At 41.8% G+C, this 18,474-nt stretch overlaps 1 protein-coding gene across 1 annotated transcript in view; it reads right to left on the reverse strand.

The window, feature by feature from the left end:
- The window catches only part of KAT6A (lysine acetyltransferase 6A), a 58,903-nt gene that overhangs the window by 21,041 nt on the left and 19,388 nt on the right, over positions 1–18,474 (reverse strand). The window contains exons 3-8 of the mRNA XM_056859976.1: positions 10,343–10,451; positions 7,347–7,462; positions 6,299–6,380; positions 5,684–5,819; positions 4,128–4,444; positions 3,394–3,512 (exon numbers count right to left, since the gene is read on the reverse strand). Coding sequence (XP_056715954.1) covers positions 3,394–3,512; positions 4,128–4,444; positions 5,684–5,819; positions 6,299–6,380; positions 7,347–7,462; positions 10,343–10,451 — 879 coding nt within the window. The remainder of the gene's footprint in view (positions 1–3,393; positions 3,513–4,127; positions 4,445–5,683; positions 5,820–6,298; positions 6,381–7,346; positions 7,463–10,342; positions 10,452–18,474) is intronic.

Raw genomic sequence — 18,474 nt, forward strand, 5'->3', positions numbered from 1 at the left:
TTGCCCCAAGAAGATGCCTTAGAACTATTTCTACAGTATTCTGTACTTTCGTAGTTTTCAGGCACTTTCAATGCAGACATAAGTAGAGTGTGCTACAGTTATCTACCTGACTATTACTAAGGGATGTGTTCAGTGGACAGGTCTATCCACTTAATGAAAGGTTGGTTCACCAGCTCCCAGCCTAAGGTGGAAGAAGGCCCTCCTCAGACCTCTGCAACCAAAGTTTCCAGAAACAGAACTAGCAGTAGAACATGGACTATCTTGAATTTCACTGTCTCCCATAAACTGGTAGCTTGGTGCACTCAGCAGGTCTCGCATTCAGAACGGGTAGTCTTACTATTGGTCACTGGGGGTGTGGGGGGAGGTAGTTGTGAATTTCCTGCATTGTGCAGGGGGTTGGACTAGATGACCCTGGTGATCCCTTCCAACTCTATGATTCTATGACTCTATGATTCTATACCGTTCTGGTTAACAAGTTAGTCCTGGAAAATTAGGGATTTGTTAGAATCTTATGCATGCTTATAAACGGTCATTTGCCTTTAGTGATCAAGAAACACCTCTGGATGACAAGTCAGAGAATCTTTCCAAAGGTAGGGTTTGTTTTAGGCCACAAGTGCTTGGACAAGTTGTCTAGAAACTTTAAGGCTGACACTGTTTTTAACATATTAGCAATTTATATAAACCACATAGATCCTTAGGGATGGAGCAGGATAACAGATTAAAATAAATGGTCTCCATTTCCAACAGATCATGTGTGATCCACCCTTAAACTTGATTGTTCAGAGAGTAATGCAGACGTTTTCCTAGAGCTGGTCAGACGCTCACACATAAAAGCCACTGAAGTTTCTAATCTAGGTTCAACACAGGAAAGTGCTAATCAGAACTGGTCACCAGTTTAAAAGTTGAGATACTATCTATTTCTTCAAACAATGAATAATTAACTTATGAAATTCACTACTACAAGAGATAGTGATGGCCACTAGATTAGATAGCTATCTTCTAATCCTTTTATGACCTATCATGGCTAATAGCCAGTGATTAAGCTAAATGGAAACTCCATGTTCAGGGGCAATAAGCCTTTACAGAACACTGGGGAGGACACGGGAGACTGCTACCTCCATCATGTGCTGCTTGTGGAGCTTGCCAAGAACACTGCGAACAGAACATTTCCCTTCACAGACCTTTGGTCTAATCCAGCAAGGAAAGTTATGCTAGTATCAAAGCAAAGCCACCCCACCCCCAGCCTCCTGAGTCTGTAACCTTTTATTTTTCTACCTCTCCTTGACCACCACATTTTAATTGTCTCGAAGCAGGCATAAAATAATAGTCCTCTAAGTGGAACTTTTTCCTGCCCTGCTGTCACATTTTACCAAGAACACTGGAATAAAGACTTCTTTCTGTACTTTTAACAGCAAAAACAACCCCCAAGTTGTCATTTTATGTCTGTGCACAATAGTAAGTTCATCTGTTCAGATCATCACCTCTTAGCCACAGTTCACTGATTGATTCCCCGGGCTCTTTTTCTTTTCTTTCCTTTATATTTTTACAGGGGAAAAGCTTGGGAGAATTGGCAGGGATTTCCCAGGGGGATGAATGCAAGATGAAGCCAACAATTTACCTCTAAGTGTTAAGATACCTCTGTCAAAAGAAAGAAAAACGACACATACACAATAGCTGAATTAAAGCCACCTTTGATAGTGGAAACTGTCCTGCAGTTGGCTGTTCTAGTACAATGGGCAGAACAAGAAAAATCAGCAAACCTGCTACAGAAGGAAGATTACACAATGCAAAAATATCACCTGACAGAACCCAATTTACAAAGATACCACTTCATAAGCTAATTTTTTGGAGGGGAGAAAATCTACAATATAAGAAATCAAAACAGAATCTGTAATTCCAAAGACATTCTACACTGCAACTTTCCAGCCTAGCCAGTTGCCAGCATAACCACCCCAGGTTTACAAGAAAGGTATAACACAAACTGCACCTGTGGCAATGCCTTGCGTGTTTGTGCCTTCCCAACAGCCTCTGAACTCTCCTCCAAATGAATGCCTGAGATACAGGTAGAGTCCCAGCTCCAGTACAGCTGCTTGCACATCACAACAGCCCCAGGTCCCATCAAAACTGATATCCAGTTCTCACAGCCTGTACGCTGCCTCGGACCACTCCCTTTTTGCCAACTCAGTCTCTCCCCAGCAACTCATCCAGCCATTCTTGCACCTTGGCACAGTGCATTCCAATTTGCTCAGGTGCAGCCCTTAGCTCTACCTGGATACGGATGATGTCAGCAGCTCAGCTGGGTTTAACTCAATCCTTGCCAAAACAAATAGTATTGCATATCTATTTACAACATGAGCACCAAGTGATACTTCTAGCCTTTCTCAGAAGATACAGAAGAGATAAAACTTCTTGTTATCCTTGAGTAAGTTAAATATGTTTTACCATGCTTGGAGCACTAAACAGTACCATCTTCAGGCAGCTGCAGTCAGCATATATTGATAAGAGACAGGGAATGTGTACTGCCTGAAAAGTACCTCACCCTGCGGCTGTCTGGCAAACCTGTTATAGATATACCACAAACTTCAAGCCTACGTACTCCAACAGTCTTGTCCTGTTTTTCTTGAGTTTTCCCAGGTTAAAAGTCATACACCCCTTCCCTCATTGCTTTCTGATGCATACAGCCATAAAGGAGGAGGAGGCTGAAACATGGACAAATGTCAGAACATTCTACAGATTGTCATGTTTCTGCATTGAACAAGTGCACTTTATACAGGAAGATGTCAAAGAAAAGCCATTCAAGAATCTTAACACAGGGAGACAGGAAATGAAAATTGGTCCTGCCTTCCCAGAAGTGGATAGGAATCACCCACTGCTTCAAGATGCCCTTGCCTCAGAGGAGAACAACTACACCTGCAGTACAACACTGAGAACCATCAAATTCTGAAACAAACAAAATCTTGATTTCCTTACTATCCAAGTCCCACAAGTTTGGTGGTGAAGGGTTGCCCACCCATCACCAGCTTCCTTGGCCACACTGGTGAGCTCCAGCACCACTCGTATCATGCCACTGCAAGTGTTGGGCTACCCCTCAGAGCTGCCTCACACTCATCATCACCACTCCCCATTATTTCTGCTGTTAACTCACTGTGATGCCAGTAACTTAGTTTCTTTCCATACAGCGGCAATACATGCCTTATAGACAGATTATAAATGTATAGGCCACCTATCAACTAAAAACCCAAGGCGGTTTACAACAGCTAAAATGCAATTAAAACCATAAATAAAAGATCAACAGGGTACAATAAAAACGACAACGTGTTCCTGTAAACATATTCAACTTGCCACACCTTTTCCATTCATGCTGTTTTCCATGCAAGTTTTATTCAATTTTACCTGCAGTGCTTGCTCCTGAATGTCTCTGAACAACTCCATATCTTTCTCAGTCATGACATCCGGGCCTCCAAGAAGCCATTCCTCATTTTCCTGTTTTCCATCCCAGCCATCCTGATTGTCTGAAAGTGAACACAGATGATCATTTTTTAACCAATTATCTACAACCTCCACAGCATGCACCATGAGGCAACGGAGGGGAAAATACCAGCCCTTCACAGTTAAATAACCATCTCAGTGGGAAAGTCTTGGCGCTACTGGCACACTACCCCCCCCCCCCCGAGGCTAACCTGCACCTTCACCTCCACAAATGGCACCCTGGTTCTCCTAGTAACATACCCAAATCTATCCATAGCCAGAGGCAATTTGTTTGGTCCCTGGAAGCACCAACTCAGAGGTCTGATCCTCCTGCTGCACCTACCCAAGAACATTAATCAAGACGCTACACCATTGAGGGATTTATGGCCATTGCTTTTACTTGCAGTCACTCAATGCTTCCAGCAGTAAGTCTTTCCAAGCTTTAAAAGCGCTCTTCAGTGACTGAAGCTGTGAGTTGTAGGAATAAACCAAGGCATTTGGTAACTCAGTTTGGGTGCTCCAAAAATGCATAAATTGTTTGTCATTACTATGAGCAACTGAAATGAACTAAACCGAAATAAACAGCATAGGATTTCCCAGAATCAATTTCTCTAATGGAAGTGTTTCAGATTCAGAGAATCAACAGAGGTAACAGATACCTGTGGGCCAGTCTGAAGTGCTCGATTTCCTATTGCCCTTTTTCCTGATCCTATATTGCTGAGAGTAGTCCACCACTTCTCCTCGGGCTTTGCGCCCATCAGGGGAGGGGGTGAAGAATTTGGTAAGGCCATCAATAAGCCCTTTGGTTTTCTTGTTGAACTTCAAAGAGGTGCTGGCATCTCTGCAGAATTCCAAACCATCTACTCGCTCCAGGTAACTTCCTTCTGATGAGCAAGTGGACTGGTTGGATAGGGGAGTCTTGCGTTTACGGCCTCGACCAGGTCCCATTGGAACTTTGCTGAAAGGGGCTTTTGATCTGAGTATGGAAAAAGAGAGACTGTCAGGAAAAATTGCAGAAAGAAAAGACTACACAGGGTATTAACCAGACACAAACAACCAGATGTTCAGGACACCTGGCCAGTGTTTTATGAACCATATGAGCACGGTTTGTAAATGCTTTAATACATCAGGAGGGCATTTGTATAAAGTGAATAAAGTTAATGTAGTTAAGGTTTACGGAATTTAAGGTAGCTTTCATTGTGTGCAGTGTGCTTTTGAAAAACATTGCCTTCTAATTTAGTAATTCAGTTTTATTATGGTTGTATATAATATAAAGTTTCACTGCACTGTTCTCCAGTCTTTTAATGCTTCTTTATCATCTGTATTAGTGCATTCCCTTGCTTTGTTGGTCCTACGTATTGTACTGTTTCTCATTGTGTTGTTTTTTAGTAGCAATCCACCTTGAGTCTCCATGAGAAAGGTGGACTATAAATGATGTAAATAAATAAATATAGCACTTCGCCATCAGATAGCTTCCCAGTTTGGGGGGGTGTGCAATTTTTACACTGCATTCCAAAGAGAAAATGACAACTGTAACCACTCAAAACCCACACTGACATCATGATTCATTGAACCTGAGCAGAGAAAAGCAACAAATCAAGCAGCACGCAGAAGTCATGGCTGCAGAGAGAATCCGCAAAAACATGCATGGCTTCCACCCATGGCAGTAGCACATTATTCAGAAAACAGTGTAAATAATATGTACAGCTCAAAAACTACCAGAGCAAAGGCTTAGGCATCTTTTCTTGAAGTACAGAATCTCACTACTGAATCCAGATCAAGTAGGACTTCCAGCTACATGAGATTATTGTTTCTTTTCTCAGGTCTAAATATTTATCCCTCAAAGCACTACACTGTGGTTGCTTGAAACCGGCAGAGAAAATATACAGCTAGTCTGTTTTCTGAGGACTAGTTGCCATTATTGAACAGCGCAACACACTCTTTCTACATATAAAAAGGCTAAAACCATCAAATGCTGAATTCCTAGACACTCAAGTATCAAAAGACTGCGAATCAAAGAAAACTGGTCTTGCATGTGCTTCAAAAGCAAAGCATTTAAAAAATATTGGATATATTAACAAAACTGTTCATAACTTTCCAGAATACATACCAAGATACTTATCCCAACAAGCTCTCAAAAATAAAACAGCCTTGACAAAACAAACAAGTACTCATTTTTCCCTTCTCTCTCTCACACACACAGAGGACAACTTACACTGTATTTTGGTTCTTTAATCGGTTTTTGGGACGTCCTATTGGGTTGGCATAGCGCCGCTTAATCTGTGCTGCTTTCTTATGAAGAAGTTTTCTTCCTTTTTTACGTGGTCGACATATCTGACATATCCACATGCCTGCAAAGTAAACAGATTCATCATAACATTTGCAAAGAGCTGGTGGCATGTGAGTAAATGCTAACTATTATCTCTGGAACTAACACTGCTTTGGAGTTCAAAGCACTTTGCAAATATTATCCCAGTAATCCTTACAACATCCCTGTCAAGGAGGACAATAATATCTATTTCACAATGCAGATAGGGAGCCAAGACACTGTAGCTCACCTAGATTGCCTAGTGAGCTAACAAGCAGAGCTACGGTTCAGAAGAGGGACCTCCTAGCTCACAAATCGTACTCCTAGGCACTATACCACACCAAATAGGTAATCTTATATTGGACCACCAATTGTGCACTGGTGCATTTAAACATATTCAGCACTTTTCAGCAGGCCTACACTACCAATCCACTTTGCCTGGAAAAAAAGACTTCCATGGAACCTAAAGGGATGTTGCAGCTAGGTAAGTTCTCTCCCCATCAGCTTCTAAGCCTTTCTCACCTTTTGGCATCCTGGTCAGAGGGGGGTCACAACACTCCATATGAAAGCCCCGATCGCACGAATCACAAAACAGCATATTATCCTGTGAAGTACAGAAATGTCTGGTTAACACCATTAATGTGCATTAAGAGCAGACCAAGAACATTAATTTCCTATTCAAACACGTCTGTGTTACTGATCATGATATAAAGTGTGTCAAAAAGGCAACACAGGTACAGCCGAGGAGGAGTAGAACACAGGAAAAGAGAACTAAAGGAAGATGGAATACAAGGAAAATCTTTGAACATATTTTGATAGAAATTCAGATATATGACGGATCCCAGTGCAATGCCCCTTGTAATATATGATGCTTTTATGCCTTTACAGAAATCCAGGGACACAAGCTATTGTCACAATACTGTACTACTAAACCATTGCCCTATGAGCTAATAATATAAGACCACACACTGTGCATATTTATATGAAAGTAACTGGCAGCTAGACTGACTGGTGAGCAAGCCACTGGAGGCAAGAACAGATCCTTTCCCCTCTCTCCCTAGTTGCTGCTAACAGTGGAACCACAGAAGAGGCTAAAAGCTGCAGACTGGTCTGGAAGGGAAAAGAAAAACTGTTAAAAATTATATGGATAGAACAACCCATGTATTCACCAATTTCCCCTCCCGCCTAAAGCTAGCATCAAGGTTAGCTGGTGCTACAAGGTTCTGTTTAATGACTAGAAGGGCACAGACAACTGGCAACCCCACTGTTCATTGTCCGCAGACTGGATTTGGTCCACATCCTGCTAGTTGCCTATCACTGATATATGGGGATTGAGGATCATATTTGTTCTTGGCATCCTTATCTTGTTTGACTGTCACTGTTAAGCAGAGGAACAGAGCACTGAACTAATTACTGAGCTAAACTTACAACTTCCACCCAATTTTAGCACTGTTCAGATCAACTCCACCCTCCTTAAAGTTATGCCTAGTTTCACCTCCACCTGTAGAATTGTCAGAGAATTAACCGTCTATACTTTAGAGGGCATTACCCCCCCCACACACACACTTACAGCATTTTTGCCCTGATCTCGACAGGAACTGCACGTTTTGCACTCAATGCACTGCCATCGTAAGGCCTTCACCCGAACTGTCAACTCCGGGGAGAACTTCAAGCAGGATGGATGACCTGTACCAAAAAAAGAAGACCATTTCACAGCTCGCATTATAGATCTGTATATGTAAAAAGGTTTGGCAAGTAGCCAAGAAAAGCAGGCATTCAAGTAGTACATGTCAGGAGAATAGTACAGGGTAGACACACTGGCAGGGCCTCTCCCCTTAGTAGGTACCATTAAGCATGGACATTATGTGCAAGCCACAGCACAGCCAGGACAGTCTCCTGCTTGTGATTTCTATGAGCTGTGTCTCGCTATATATAGGTGTGATTTCAAGCAATTTATTGCTCTGGACTTTCTACAGCTCCTATGACTATTCCTTTGGTTTGAACATGAAGATGCAAAGAAAAAAAGTCACTGCATCGGACCCCTGCATGTAGTATTAGTAAGGCTCCAGTACTGGCAAAGCAAAGAAGTATATGCTTAGCACTCTGAGATAGGACCAAACTACTGAGGGGGCTGGATACAGGGACTGAATCACCCTAGCAAGGAAAGATCTGTACTGGCTGACCATCTGCTTCCGAACTCAATTCAAAGTGCTCATTCTTACTTTTAAGGCCCTAATTGGCTTGGTGCCAGGGTTAGTTGAGGGGCTGCCTCCTCCTATACTGTCCATTCCGCCAACTAAGATAATCTTCCCAAGATGGTCCCAGGCCAGTACAAGTGAGGGAGGTAGAAACCAGACTTTGCAGCAGTAGCAGCTTGCCTTTGGAATACCCTCTCCCTTTAAGCTCGCCTGACTACTTTGTTACTGTCCTTAGGTGACAGACCAAAGCAATTATTTTTGCCCAGGCTTTTAAATGAGAAGTTTCATCTTTTTAGTAGCTTTAATGTTCTGCTTCTAGCCTGAGGATTGTTTTACAGATAACATTTTAGACTGCTGAATGTTGTTTTATTGCCCCAGCCTGTTTTAATATTAATAATTCTTATGTCGCTGTTTTTAAGTTTATTTTATTATTTTTACTTTGTGAGATGCCTCGAACAGATCTTGGGAGAGAAAAGAAATAAATTTTCTAAAATGTTCATGACGTGTTTTTGGAAGCAAACCCTGTAGTCTTGCCCAAATATGCAATCATCAGAACAACAGTGGGAAGCCATCCACTCAGGAAGAACTGTGTAAACCAAGAGAAGCTCAGGCTTGTGCCAAGCTAGCCATACAGAGAGCAATTTTTCAAAGTTATTTGCTCTAAGGCTGCATCCAAATATTTGTGTTTAAAATTCCCAGAGTTACTTCCCTGGGCCAAGACAGAGAGAGTTACCCTATTTTCTTCTAGTTTGACTCTAATGCCGTTGGTTAACTATACATCAACCAATGCATGCCCTTGCCACAAGAATGAGTACAAGAAAAATGTTGCACATGGTAAGGATGTTGTAGGTCTACTAAACTAATGTGACAAATTTCAGGAAGGTAGCTGTATTAATTGTTCTGCTACTACAGGCTAAGTGTGCTGTTGGACTTTAAAGACTAACCACTTTATTAAAGACTAACAGTAGCTATAGCCTGTTTTGTCTTGTGTGCCAGACAAATGAACTGGTTAGTCTTTAAAGTATCCTAGGATTCTGGGTGCCCCGACCTGGATGGCCCAGGCTAGTCTGATCCCGTCAGATCTCAGAAGCTAAGCAGGGTCGGCCCTGGTTAGTATTTGGATGGGAGACCACCAAGGAATACCAGGGTTGCTGTGCAGAGGAAGGCACTGGCAAACCACCTCTGTTAGTCTCTTGCCATGAAAACCCCAAAAGGGGTCGCCATAAGTCGGCTGCGACTTGAAGGCACTTCACACACACACAGGATTCTAGGTATGTATGATTAGAATGGAAAGAGTTATGTCAAGTACCAGTACTATCACTACAGCCCTTAAGACTGAACAGGCTTTCTTTTTACTAAAAGTTAAACTTAATACAATATTGAACACCCCTGGCGATGGGCAGGTCCTGAAATGACAGGGGGCACATTCAGCCGTATAACTGCAGCAGCCAGCAAGGGGCAAAAGCTATAGTGAACCAACCACAGTGCTGTTCTCAAATTATGCCTAACTGCTCATTAAGCTGAGGGGCAAATTTTCATTCTATTTTTTTTTTTGCAGACTGGATTCTAAGTTGAGCACACAGTGGCTTCTGCATGATAGATGACAACAGCAGATCCAGCAATGGTCAAACTATGCAAATAACCTGAAGGCCACTCTGTGCTTTCCTTCTTTGGCCAGCTTCCTTTTTACTTTCAGTTGGGTGATACAGCTCTACAGCAAGAACAAGGGAGTGTCTCCTATACAATGCCTCAAGGCTGAACAAAATGGTGCTATCTTTTCTTGCAGTATACACATTCTTTTCTGACCCTTTGGCTTGCAAGTGTCTGTAGAATTTTCAAGAAATACCAGAAAAACACAAAATAAGTCCCCAACAACACAACCTGGCAATAGTCAAGTGCAGGGGTTGACACAACAGTGGGGGTATCTTGGTTATTAACATGCCCACATCCATTCCTAAAGCAGTTTTGAAGCTTAGCTTAGAGGAATTTTTGTTTTAAATTAAATATATGACAGGATGAATGCTTAATTGTATGGCTGCATATATAGGTTAGGGGAGGGAAGCAAGGAGACAGAAGAACTCTGGCTCTGAATGTTGCAGCAGAGAAACTCAATAAATCAAAAGCTGTTTGCTATCCTGTCTAGCCAATTTCATCACTCAACTGCATATGGGGAAGAAGCAGCAATTAGGAAAGGAATTAAAAAAACTCCCCTTCCCCAGCAAGGGTAATTTCCCCCTACCCATTTAGTAGCTTCCAGTACTGAATCAGGGCTGGTACCATGGCGATGTTGGGAGGCAGCATCTCCAAATTGATGAATCAATATGTTTGCAACAGATTTCATCGCCCAAGATACAGAAGATATACATACCACTATTGCCACAGTCAGCACAAGAGATGAGCTCCTCAGGTTTCTTTTCTCGGTTTTGTTCTTTTGTACCAAGGCAGAAACTACAGATTGGGATTGGTTCAGCAACTGGCTGCAAGGGAAACAAAACAAAACAGTTTTGTATTCATTAACATGTGTGTTGTTAAATGTACTTCCATAACAGAAAGTTTTAGAAAGGAGCGGTAAATTTCATGTCAAAGAACTGGGGATATAACAGGCAATTTACTTCCCAGTATCCAACTCTACTAGCCCCTAACCCTGAAATCCATGGAGCCTGGTGAAGAGGAAATGTGCAAAGAGCCAGTTCCAGGTAGCTGTGCAAAGGGCAGAGATGCAGATGGGGGTATGATAGGGGAAATAAATGGAAAGCTGTTTAGTGCAAAAAAGCCCCATGCCCAAAAGCACTCTGTGACCCTCCCAGATGCTGGCAGGATTCAAATCAGAAGCTAGAAAAAGTCCTGCCTGACTTGAGAGCCTGTGCCATGTTACAGTGTGCCATATTAAGAGTAGGGAGACCCAGGGTCACCCACTTGGCCACGAAGCCCTGTGGGTGACCCTGGGATATCACTCTGCCTAACCTACCTCACATGGTATCTGTGAGGGTGAAATGGAGGAATGGATGCCACCTTCAGTTTCTTGCAAGGAAGGGCACATAAAAATTTCCAGCCTTAATTTCAGCCCAGAAGGGGGTGACATGCCATCTAGAAAGACTCATTAGACTCAATGGGTGGACCTAGGAAAAGTCTTCAACTTTTCTTATAAGGTTGTTGTAAAGACTAACTTCTTGAAGCTTGGGGGAGGAATAATGGAATGCAAATGTGACTGTGTACGGTGTAAGCTAAGCATCAAGTTAATTGTGGCAACTGAAAACTCCAATTTAATACATTTACTGGTCACTTCTCAAAGCAACATGCACACTGGAAGTATTTAATTAGCATTACTAATTTTAACAATTTCTGGTGGAATGGCTGTTAGGTTCCCTAAGGGGATGGTGAAACCCAAATGAGGTGCCTGCTGTCTTCTCAGCAGCCTGAAATTAAATGGCTGATCAATTACTTTAAATGATAAATTGATCCTATAAATCTACGTGAGAAGCCAAAAATCATAAGATTTTACATTATTTTTATATCTGGAAGGAAGGAAGCATCTCAAAGATCTGTATTGAGCCAGGGCTATTTTAACATTTAAAGGTGATCTGAATTTAAGGTGAACAGCAAGACAACTAAATGATTCAGATGGTGAAATTCCAAACTGAAGAGGCAGCAAAATGGCAAGTGGTATTTAACAGAAGTACACAGATAAGGAGATGGGGCAACAAGCCTAATTCAAGTAGACACTGATAGTGCCTACATCAGCTGTCTTTCCAGAGTCTTTGGTAACATTCTGATCTAGAGAATAATCTCTAGATAAGACTATTACTAAAACTAAGCTTCATGAGCTGCAGCACTGAAAAAGGCAAACCTAATGTTAGAAATCATTAGGAACACACACTAATGTTAACGTCAAATGTACAACCTTCATCTTACCTGTATCAGCTGCATAATTCACTGCAAACAGCTGTAGAATTTTATGACCAGGTATTTTCTTGCAAATACTCTATTACGGAGATGGAAAACTCTTTGAGCCTCAGGGGCCAGATTCTTCCTCCAGCCTTGGCGTCATTATTAGCTTGGCCAGGGAAGTCTGACCCCTTTCCCAGGCTCAAGAAGTTCACACGTTACTTCCTAACCTTGCAAACACTCTTTCCATTGGAAAATGAGAGCAGAGCATTTTCCATTGGAAAATGATAACCTCTCATTTTATAAAGAGGGGTGGCTGCCCGGTTGAAAGCAGCAGGCATCACTCTCTCAGATGGTATGTGTAGCACAGCAGTAAAAAATTCTGTGGATTCCCATCCAAGGTTGGTCAACTGCCACAATTTATTTCATTCCTTGCTGCTTAGTTCTCCCCAAAAGTAGCATAGTGAAGCTTCCTCATGCCTATTTAGGTAAAGAGATGGTTCATTTGACAGAACTCACATGTTTTCTAGGAACAAGGTAATCAAAAGAAAAGGAGAAAGGGAGAGAAGGTGGGAAGGGACTTCACAGATGTTGCACACAGAAATACCACTAAAGTGTGGGCTCCAGACTCTTTTATTGCATCAGCTGATAAAGGTCAGACAGAGGGTCCTCCAGACACCCCAGCAAGAGATCTGCTGGGAAGGTCAAGGCACAGCTCCTGCCTTGAGCCTATATCCATACCACTGCCCTACTTTACCCTTTTAACACTTGTAGAATCAACAAAAATTGGAGGTGGGGTGAAAATTGGAGGGAGGAACATTAATAATTTGAGATATGCTGATGACACTACATTATTGGCAGAAAATAGTGAAGATTTGAAAAGACTACTGCTAAAAGTTAAAAGAGAAAGTGCCAAAGCGGGACTACAGCTGAACATCAAGAAAACAAAAGTAGTGACTGCAGGAGAATTACACAACTTTAAGGTTGACAATGAGGAAATTGAAATTGTTCAAGACTTTCTATTCCTTGGCTCCACCATCAACCAAAAGGGAGACTGCAGCCAAGAAATCAGAAGGAGATTGAGACTGGGAAGGGCAGCCATGAAGGAGCCAGAAAATATTTTGAAGTGTAAGGATGTGTCACTGGCCACCAAGACTAGATTAATTCATGCCATCATATTCCCTATTACTATGTATGGGTGTGAAAGCTGGACAGTGAAGAAAGCTGATAGGAAGAAAATAGATTCCTTTGAAATGTGGTGTTGGAGGAGAGTGTTACCGATTTCGTGGACTGCCAAAAAAACAAATCAGTGGGTTATAGATCAAATCAAGCCTGAACTGACCCTAGAAGCTAAAATGACTAAACTGAGGCTGTCGTATTTTGGTCACGTCATGAGACGACAAGAGTCACTGGAAAAGACAGTCATGCTAGGAAAAGTTGAGGGCAGCAGGAAAAGAGGAAGACCCAACAAGAGATGGATTGACTCAATAAAGGAAGCCACGGCCTTCAATTTGCAGGATCTGAGCAAGGCTGTCAAGGATAGGAGACTTTGGAGGACTTTCATTCATAGGGTCACCATGAGTCGGAAGCGACTTGACGGCACTTAACACACACACAGAATCAACAACCAAAGGAAGACGATTTAGAAAAGCAACTCTGAAGAGGCACTGAGAAAGGATCACACACAGTAAAGGGTAAGAAAAACATTTTTCACAGCTTGAAGTTTTCCTCCAGCTATTGTCCCTGAGGGAGTCACTGAACAATAAACCAACAGTTTTACAAGTCCAATCAATGCCAGTATGTTTAGAATGAAAGCATATTGAACGTTACTAGGATGCGATAAGGATACATGTAATTACACTGAATAGGCATGGAAACCTGGTGAGAGTAATCTTTAGAATCAAGCATTATAGCATGGGAGGAAAGATCTCCCTGCTAGAGTATGTTCTCCGTAATGAAACCTAGAAAAAGAGGGGGGAGGAATCATGTACACAACTGAAGACTTGGGAAAACAGGGGAGGGGGGAGGGGAAGGAGAAAGAAAGGCAGCTCCATTTCAGACTGCAGAGTTTTGGCAGACGCTCAACTCTCTCTCTCTGCTGTTTTTTCCTGCAAGCACATCTATCTATGTAATGTCACCAAAGCTTGAGGGGGAGTGGGGGGAAGGGTAGAGTCAGAGAGAAAGAGTGACTGTATTTTAAAAGCTGCCAGTTTCTCAGCACATGCTGTTACTATACAAAGGATGTCTGGGAAGCCAACTTGCTTGACATATTCAAAGACTAAACTGCTCCCACTGAGAAATACAGAGTAAAAAACCGTCCACGGAAATAAAGGCATCAGCACAAACACGTGCACACATACACACACAGTTTTTCAGCCAGTGATTCTGTTCTGCAGACAGAAGCACTCATTCTATCCCATTCTGTGGTTACAAGTCCACACGCAAAGACTGAACTTCTGAGATGGAATCCTCATCATGCAATTTAGGGTGCAACTAGACAAGATTCCAGATATCCTGATTAGCTCTCCAGAATCTTTTTTTAAAAGCAGCTGCCGCAGGTGTGGATCAGGGCCCTGCTGCTGGGGTAGGAAGAAAGGGAACCTTTCGATCCTATAAGGGCTCAGGAGGAGTGGGGGGTTTCTCTCTGGGACATGGTGTTGGTAGGGGAGTCAAGACGTCGTATCATTACCCTGGCTCACAAGGAGGGGGAACGATATAGCAGCTTTTACACAAAATTAAAGAAACTGGGAAACCTGATCTCTTGCATCTTTTCTAACTGCGCTCCAAGTTACCCAAGTTCAGTTTCTACCATGCTCTGTTCTCAATAGCTTGGAGCAAACAATTTATGGGAGGAAATAACAGATGCAGCTACAGCCCAATCATTTTGGACTGGAATTAAGAGCCAGTAAGTATCTGCTACTGAAAGGTGTCCCTTGATCTTCACCATGTGACTGGAGTAGCAGAAACAGCAGCAGAATGACAGAAAAAGGACAGGAGGTCGGCTATTACACCATGCTTATGTCAACACGATGACCTCCAGAGGGAGACTCATGACTCAGTGGAGTTGCAAGTGATCATGAATGGTTACATTGTTTTCATCAAAAAATATCTTGGTTGCCTCTATGTCCGACAACAACACTCCAAAAAGTCAACAAGCAACATTTTTGACAGATCTGTCTCTGTTCAGGACTATCACTGCAGGCGGAGGGAAGAAAAGAAAAACAAGTAGTCAAGACAGAGCTTTTCCAGAGTGTGGGGGGGGGAGCACTGTAAAAAAGCTACATAAATAGCAAGATGAAAAAATAGGGGAGGGAGCTATAGGGCTACAACTAAACACAGTACAATAAATGTATCTTGCAATCTTGAACCTAAGTAAGCATCTTTTGTACCAGCACATATGTACAGTTGGGCTCTTTAGAACCAACATCTCTCACTTTTAAGGTCTCACCAAGATTTAATATATCATAAATCCTGATGCGCTATGACAATAGCTGAACTCCTTGACCAAGTGTACCCTCGGAAACTGCAGAATCCTATTAACATGCATAGGTTTTAAGAACTGAAGCCTGTATCATCTCCTGCTGCAGGATACATAAAATTCCACTCAGTTCCTACATCAAGCCTTCAGAACAAGCTACAAAGGTTCTCTCTTAGGAATACACTCAATCATAATTTAAATGGCATAAGACAGAATTCTACTTTGCTCATGAAATTGATAAATAAATCACTGCAGCCTCAAGGTTCAAGCATTTGCCCTTTATTTCTCATCTGAATACAACTAACTTCAACAAGGATATTTTTCCTGCTAAATTAACCAAGTTTGTTCCTCTCAGCCCTGAAAGGGTGCTTCTAAAAACAGAGGAACCTGCACGTAATCATCAACCACTTAAGGGTACATCCTCAAGCACAAATCCTTCATGATAGCTTTAGGTCCATGAGCTTTCACTGCTTGAGAGGGATAAAGCCAGAACTTCAACCTAAGGATAGTGAAGTGGGTTTGCCACCTTGTTTACTCAGGGGGAGCAGCTTGCCTGAGCCTTAGGACCGCTCTCATACTGAATGGGAGGATCCTGGACTAGCCTACACAAACCACTTTTGGACTTCTGTGCTGCTTGGCTTCTCAAAAGAGAGATAAGACACCAAATCAAAAATAGACTAAGCCTAACAATTCAACTGGTTCAACCTCTGCTCCCAAAACAAGATCGGTTCTCAGGAACCTATCTGGCCTTTTCTTGAATGACTCAAAGGAAGGCGATTTCCCCTTAATAAAAGAATAGTTCAACAATAGAAAGTTTCCCCTCCTTTCATAGATTAAATCTGCTGTTTTTCTTATCTCCTCCAAGTAGGATCACTAGTTAAACATTTTAAAACATTTTGAAATACTTCTCTCTCAAACAACAACCTGTTATCTTTTCATTCAAGATGAGGAAGGAAGAAGTGGAGATCAACCTGAAACCCATTCATGCTTTTGACAGTATAAGAGGTGCTTGCCATCATTCGGATTTCATTAGATGAAAAAGTCTAGCCTTGTTGGTTGCAGACATGTATGAATCTGCCTTATACTGAACCAGACCTATCACGATCAGTCTTGTCTATTCGGATCGTCAGTGGCTCTCCAGGGACTCAGGCAGATATCTTTCACATCACATAAAACTTGAACCTTTCACATGGGAATGCCATGGATTGAATTTAGGACCTTCTGTGTGGAAAGCAGGTGCTCTACTACTGAGCTACAGCTCCTCCCCAAGTATATGAGCATGTGACAACAAGTCATCCTGATGTGATCCTTAATCTGTAATAAGCCCTTCCCTGCTCTATTTTTAAGGGCTTTCATCTTCCATTTTAGACACTTAATATATCTATATCTACCTGCTGGATGCCAGACAGCCAACAACCTTCTTAAACTTGAAAAGAAGGCAAGTACTTTTGATGGGTCAAATAAGCACAAAGCAGAGCATTAGTAGTGTTTGCTTAACTATGAAAATTACATTATTATCTAGAATGGAAGCTTTCTTGGGGACCCTACACTGGGTGGAAAGGCAGCTTTAAAATGTTTTAAACAAGTAATAAAATAAGCATTGTGTTATCTACCACATAACTCCTCTTTCTAAGAACTATAGCTACCTATTTTATCTACCTTATATTTATGTTCTTGGTTTTCTTACGAGCCAGAGATTTAAGATTTGTCTCCTTAGTAAGCTCACCACTGAGGTTCAGAGAAACTTCCCTGTTAAGCGACTGCTGCCATCTGCTCTGCATCACAATAGTCAATTGTCTCCTCCCACTATATATTATGGCACATTTAATTAACATTAGCCAAGTACAACGTGGCTTTATAGGCAGGTGCTAAGCAGGTATGCCAACTAAACATGATTACGCAACAGTTGGAGATCTGGTTTTCTGTTTTTTCAAGTTCATCTGAAGCACAGTTCACTCTGCTAGAGGTCTGCTCACTGGTTATGTCAAAAAATGGTTGCAGTTCTTGTTAGCCCCATTATGCTGGCCTTTTAAGGAGCAAATATCCCCGAATGTTCATCACTATTTTGGCCTTGCTTTTCTATATCATATTCTTCCAAATTCTCTACCCAGGCCAAAGATATGTTCAGAACATTTAAGTATCACATTCAAAAAAATGGCTGCATCTTTAATAGTAAGGAAATAAATCATAAACTGAGCTAGTGGACAATGGCCCAGGTTATAGCAGGTAAGCTTGTGTGTATAAATGATTCTTCTTTCATTATTTTGCCATAGGATTGAGACTTTCACAGTACCAACTTAGGCACTGATGAAACTACAGATCAGCACAGAAAGGAAAGAACAGCAAGTTCTTATCAGCGGTTAACAGATTTTCCTGTTAGGTTTCTCAGATATTTACAAGGGCACTTTAAAATAATGCCATAGTATTCTCAGAAAAGCATCTGCAGCCCTAGCCCCAGGCTAGCCTGATTTTGTCAGATCTCAGAAGCCAGGATTGGGACAGCCCTGGCTAGTATTTGCATGGGAGACCTCCAAGGAATACCAGGGTATGACATGGAGGCAGGCAATGGCAAACGACCTCTGAACCTCTCTTGCCTCGAAAACCCTATGGGGTCGCCACAAATCAGCTGTGATTAGATGGCCAAAAAAAGTCTCCCACAAAAGCACCAGAAATCTGTCTGTTCTCCTTTCACAATTCCATGTCAAAGGATGTCTCCATATACTACAATTCCCTGGGCCAGCTAACACAAAAAAACTCATGGTTTACAAGTCATCATAGTTCGTTAGGGTGTAGCCTCTGAGGGCTAGAACATTCCTTGAAATTGCTGGGTTTATCAACAACAGTTCTCAGTTTTTACACTGGCTATAATATGGATAAATGCTATAAACATTTACTAGCTTTTCCTGAACCAAACAAAAAAGAAAGCATTGCTTCATTCTGCAAGATGCAGTAATTATTGGTTCACTGAACAAGTTCTATCACATGAATACCAACATTTCCAAAGACAAAATTTATGGATAAGAGTAACTAAGATCTTAATTTCCTTTTGGTAATGATGGGGGGATGGTCTGAACTGGATGGGAGCGGAAAAACAGATGAGAGATCTGTAAATATACCCAAAATATTAATAATTCCCT

Source organism: Euleptes europaea, chromosome 14 (genome assembly GCF_029931775.1).
Source record: "Euleptes europaea isolate rEulEur1 chromosome 14, rEulEur1.hap1, whole genome shotgun sequence".
Lineage (NCBI taxonomy): Eukaryota > Metazoa > Chordata > Lepidosauria > Squamata > Sphaerodactylidae > Euleptes > Euleptes europaea.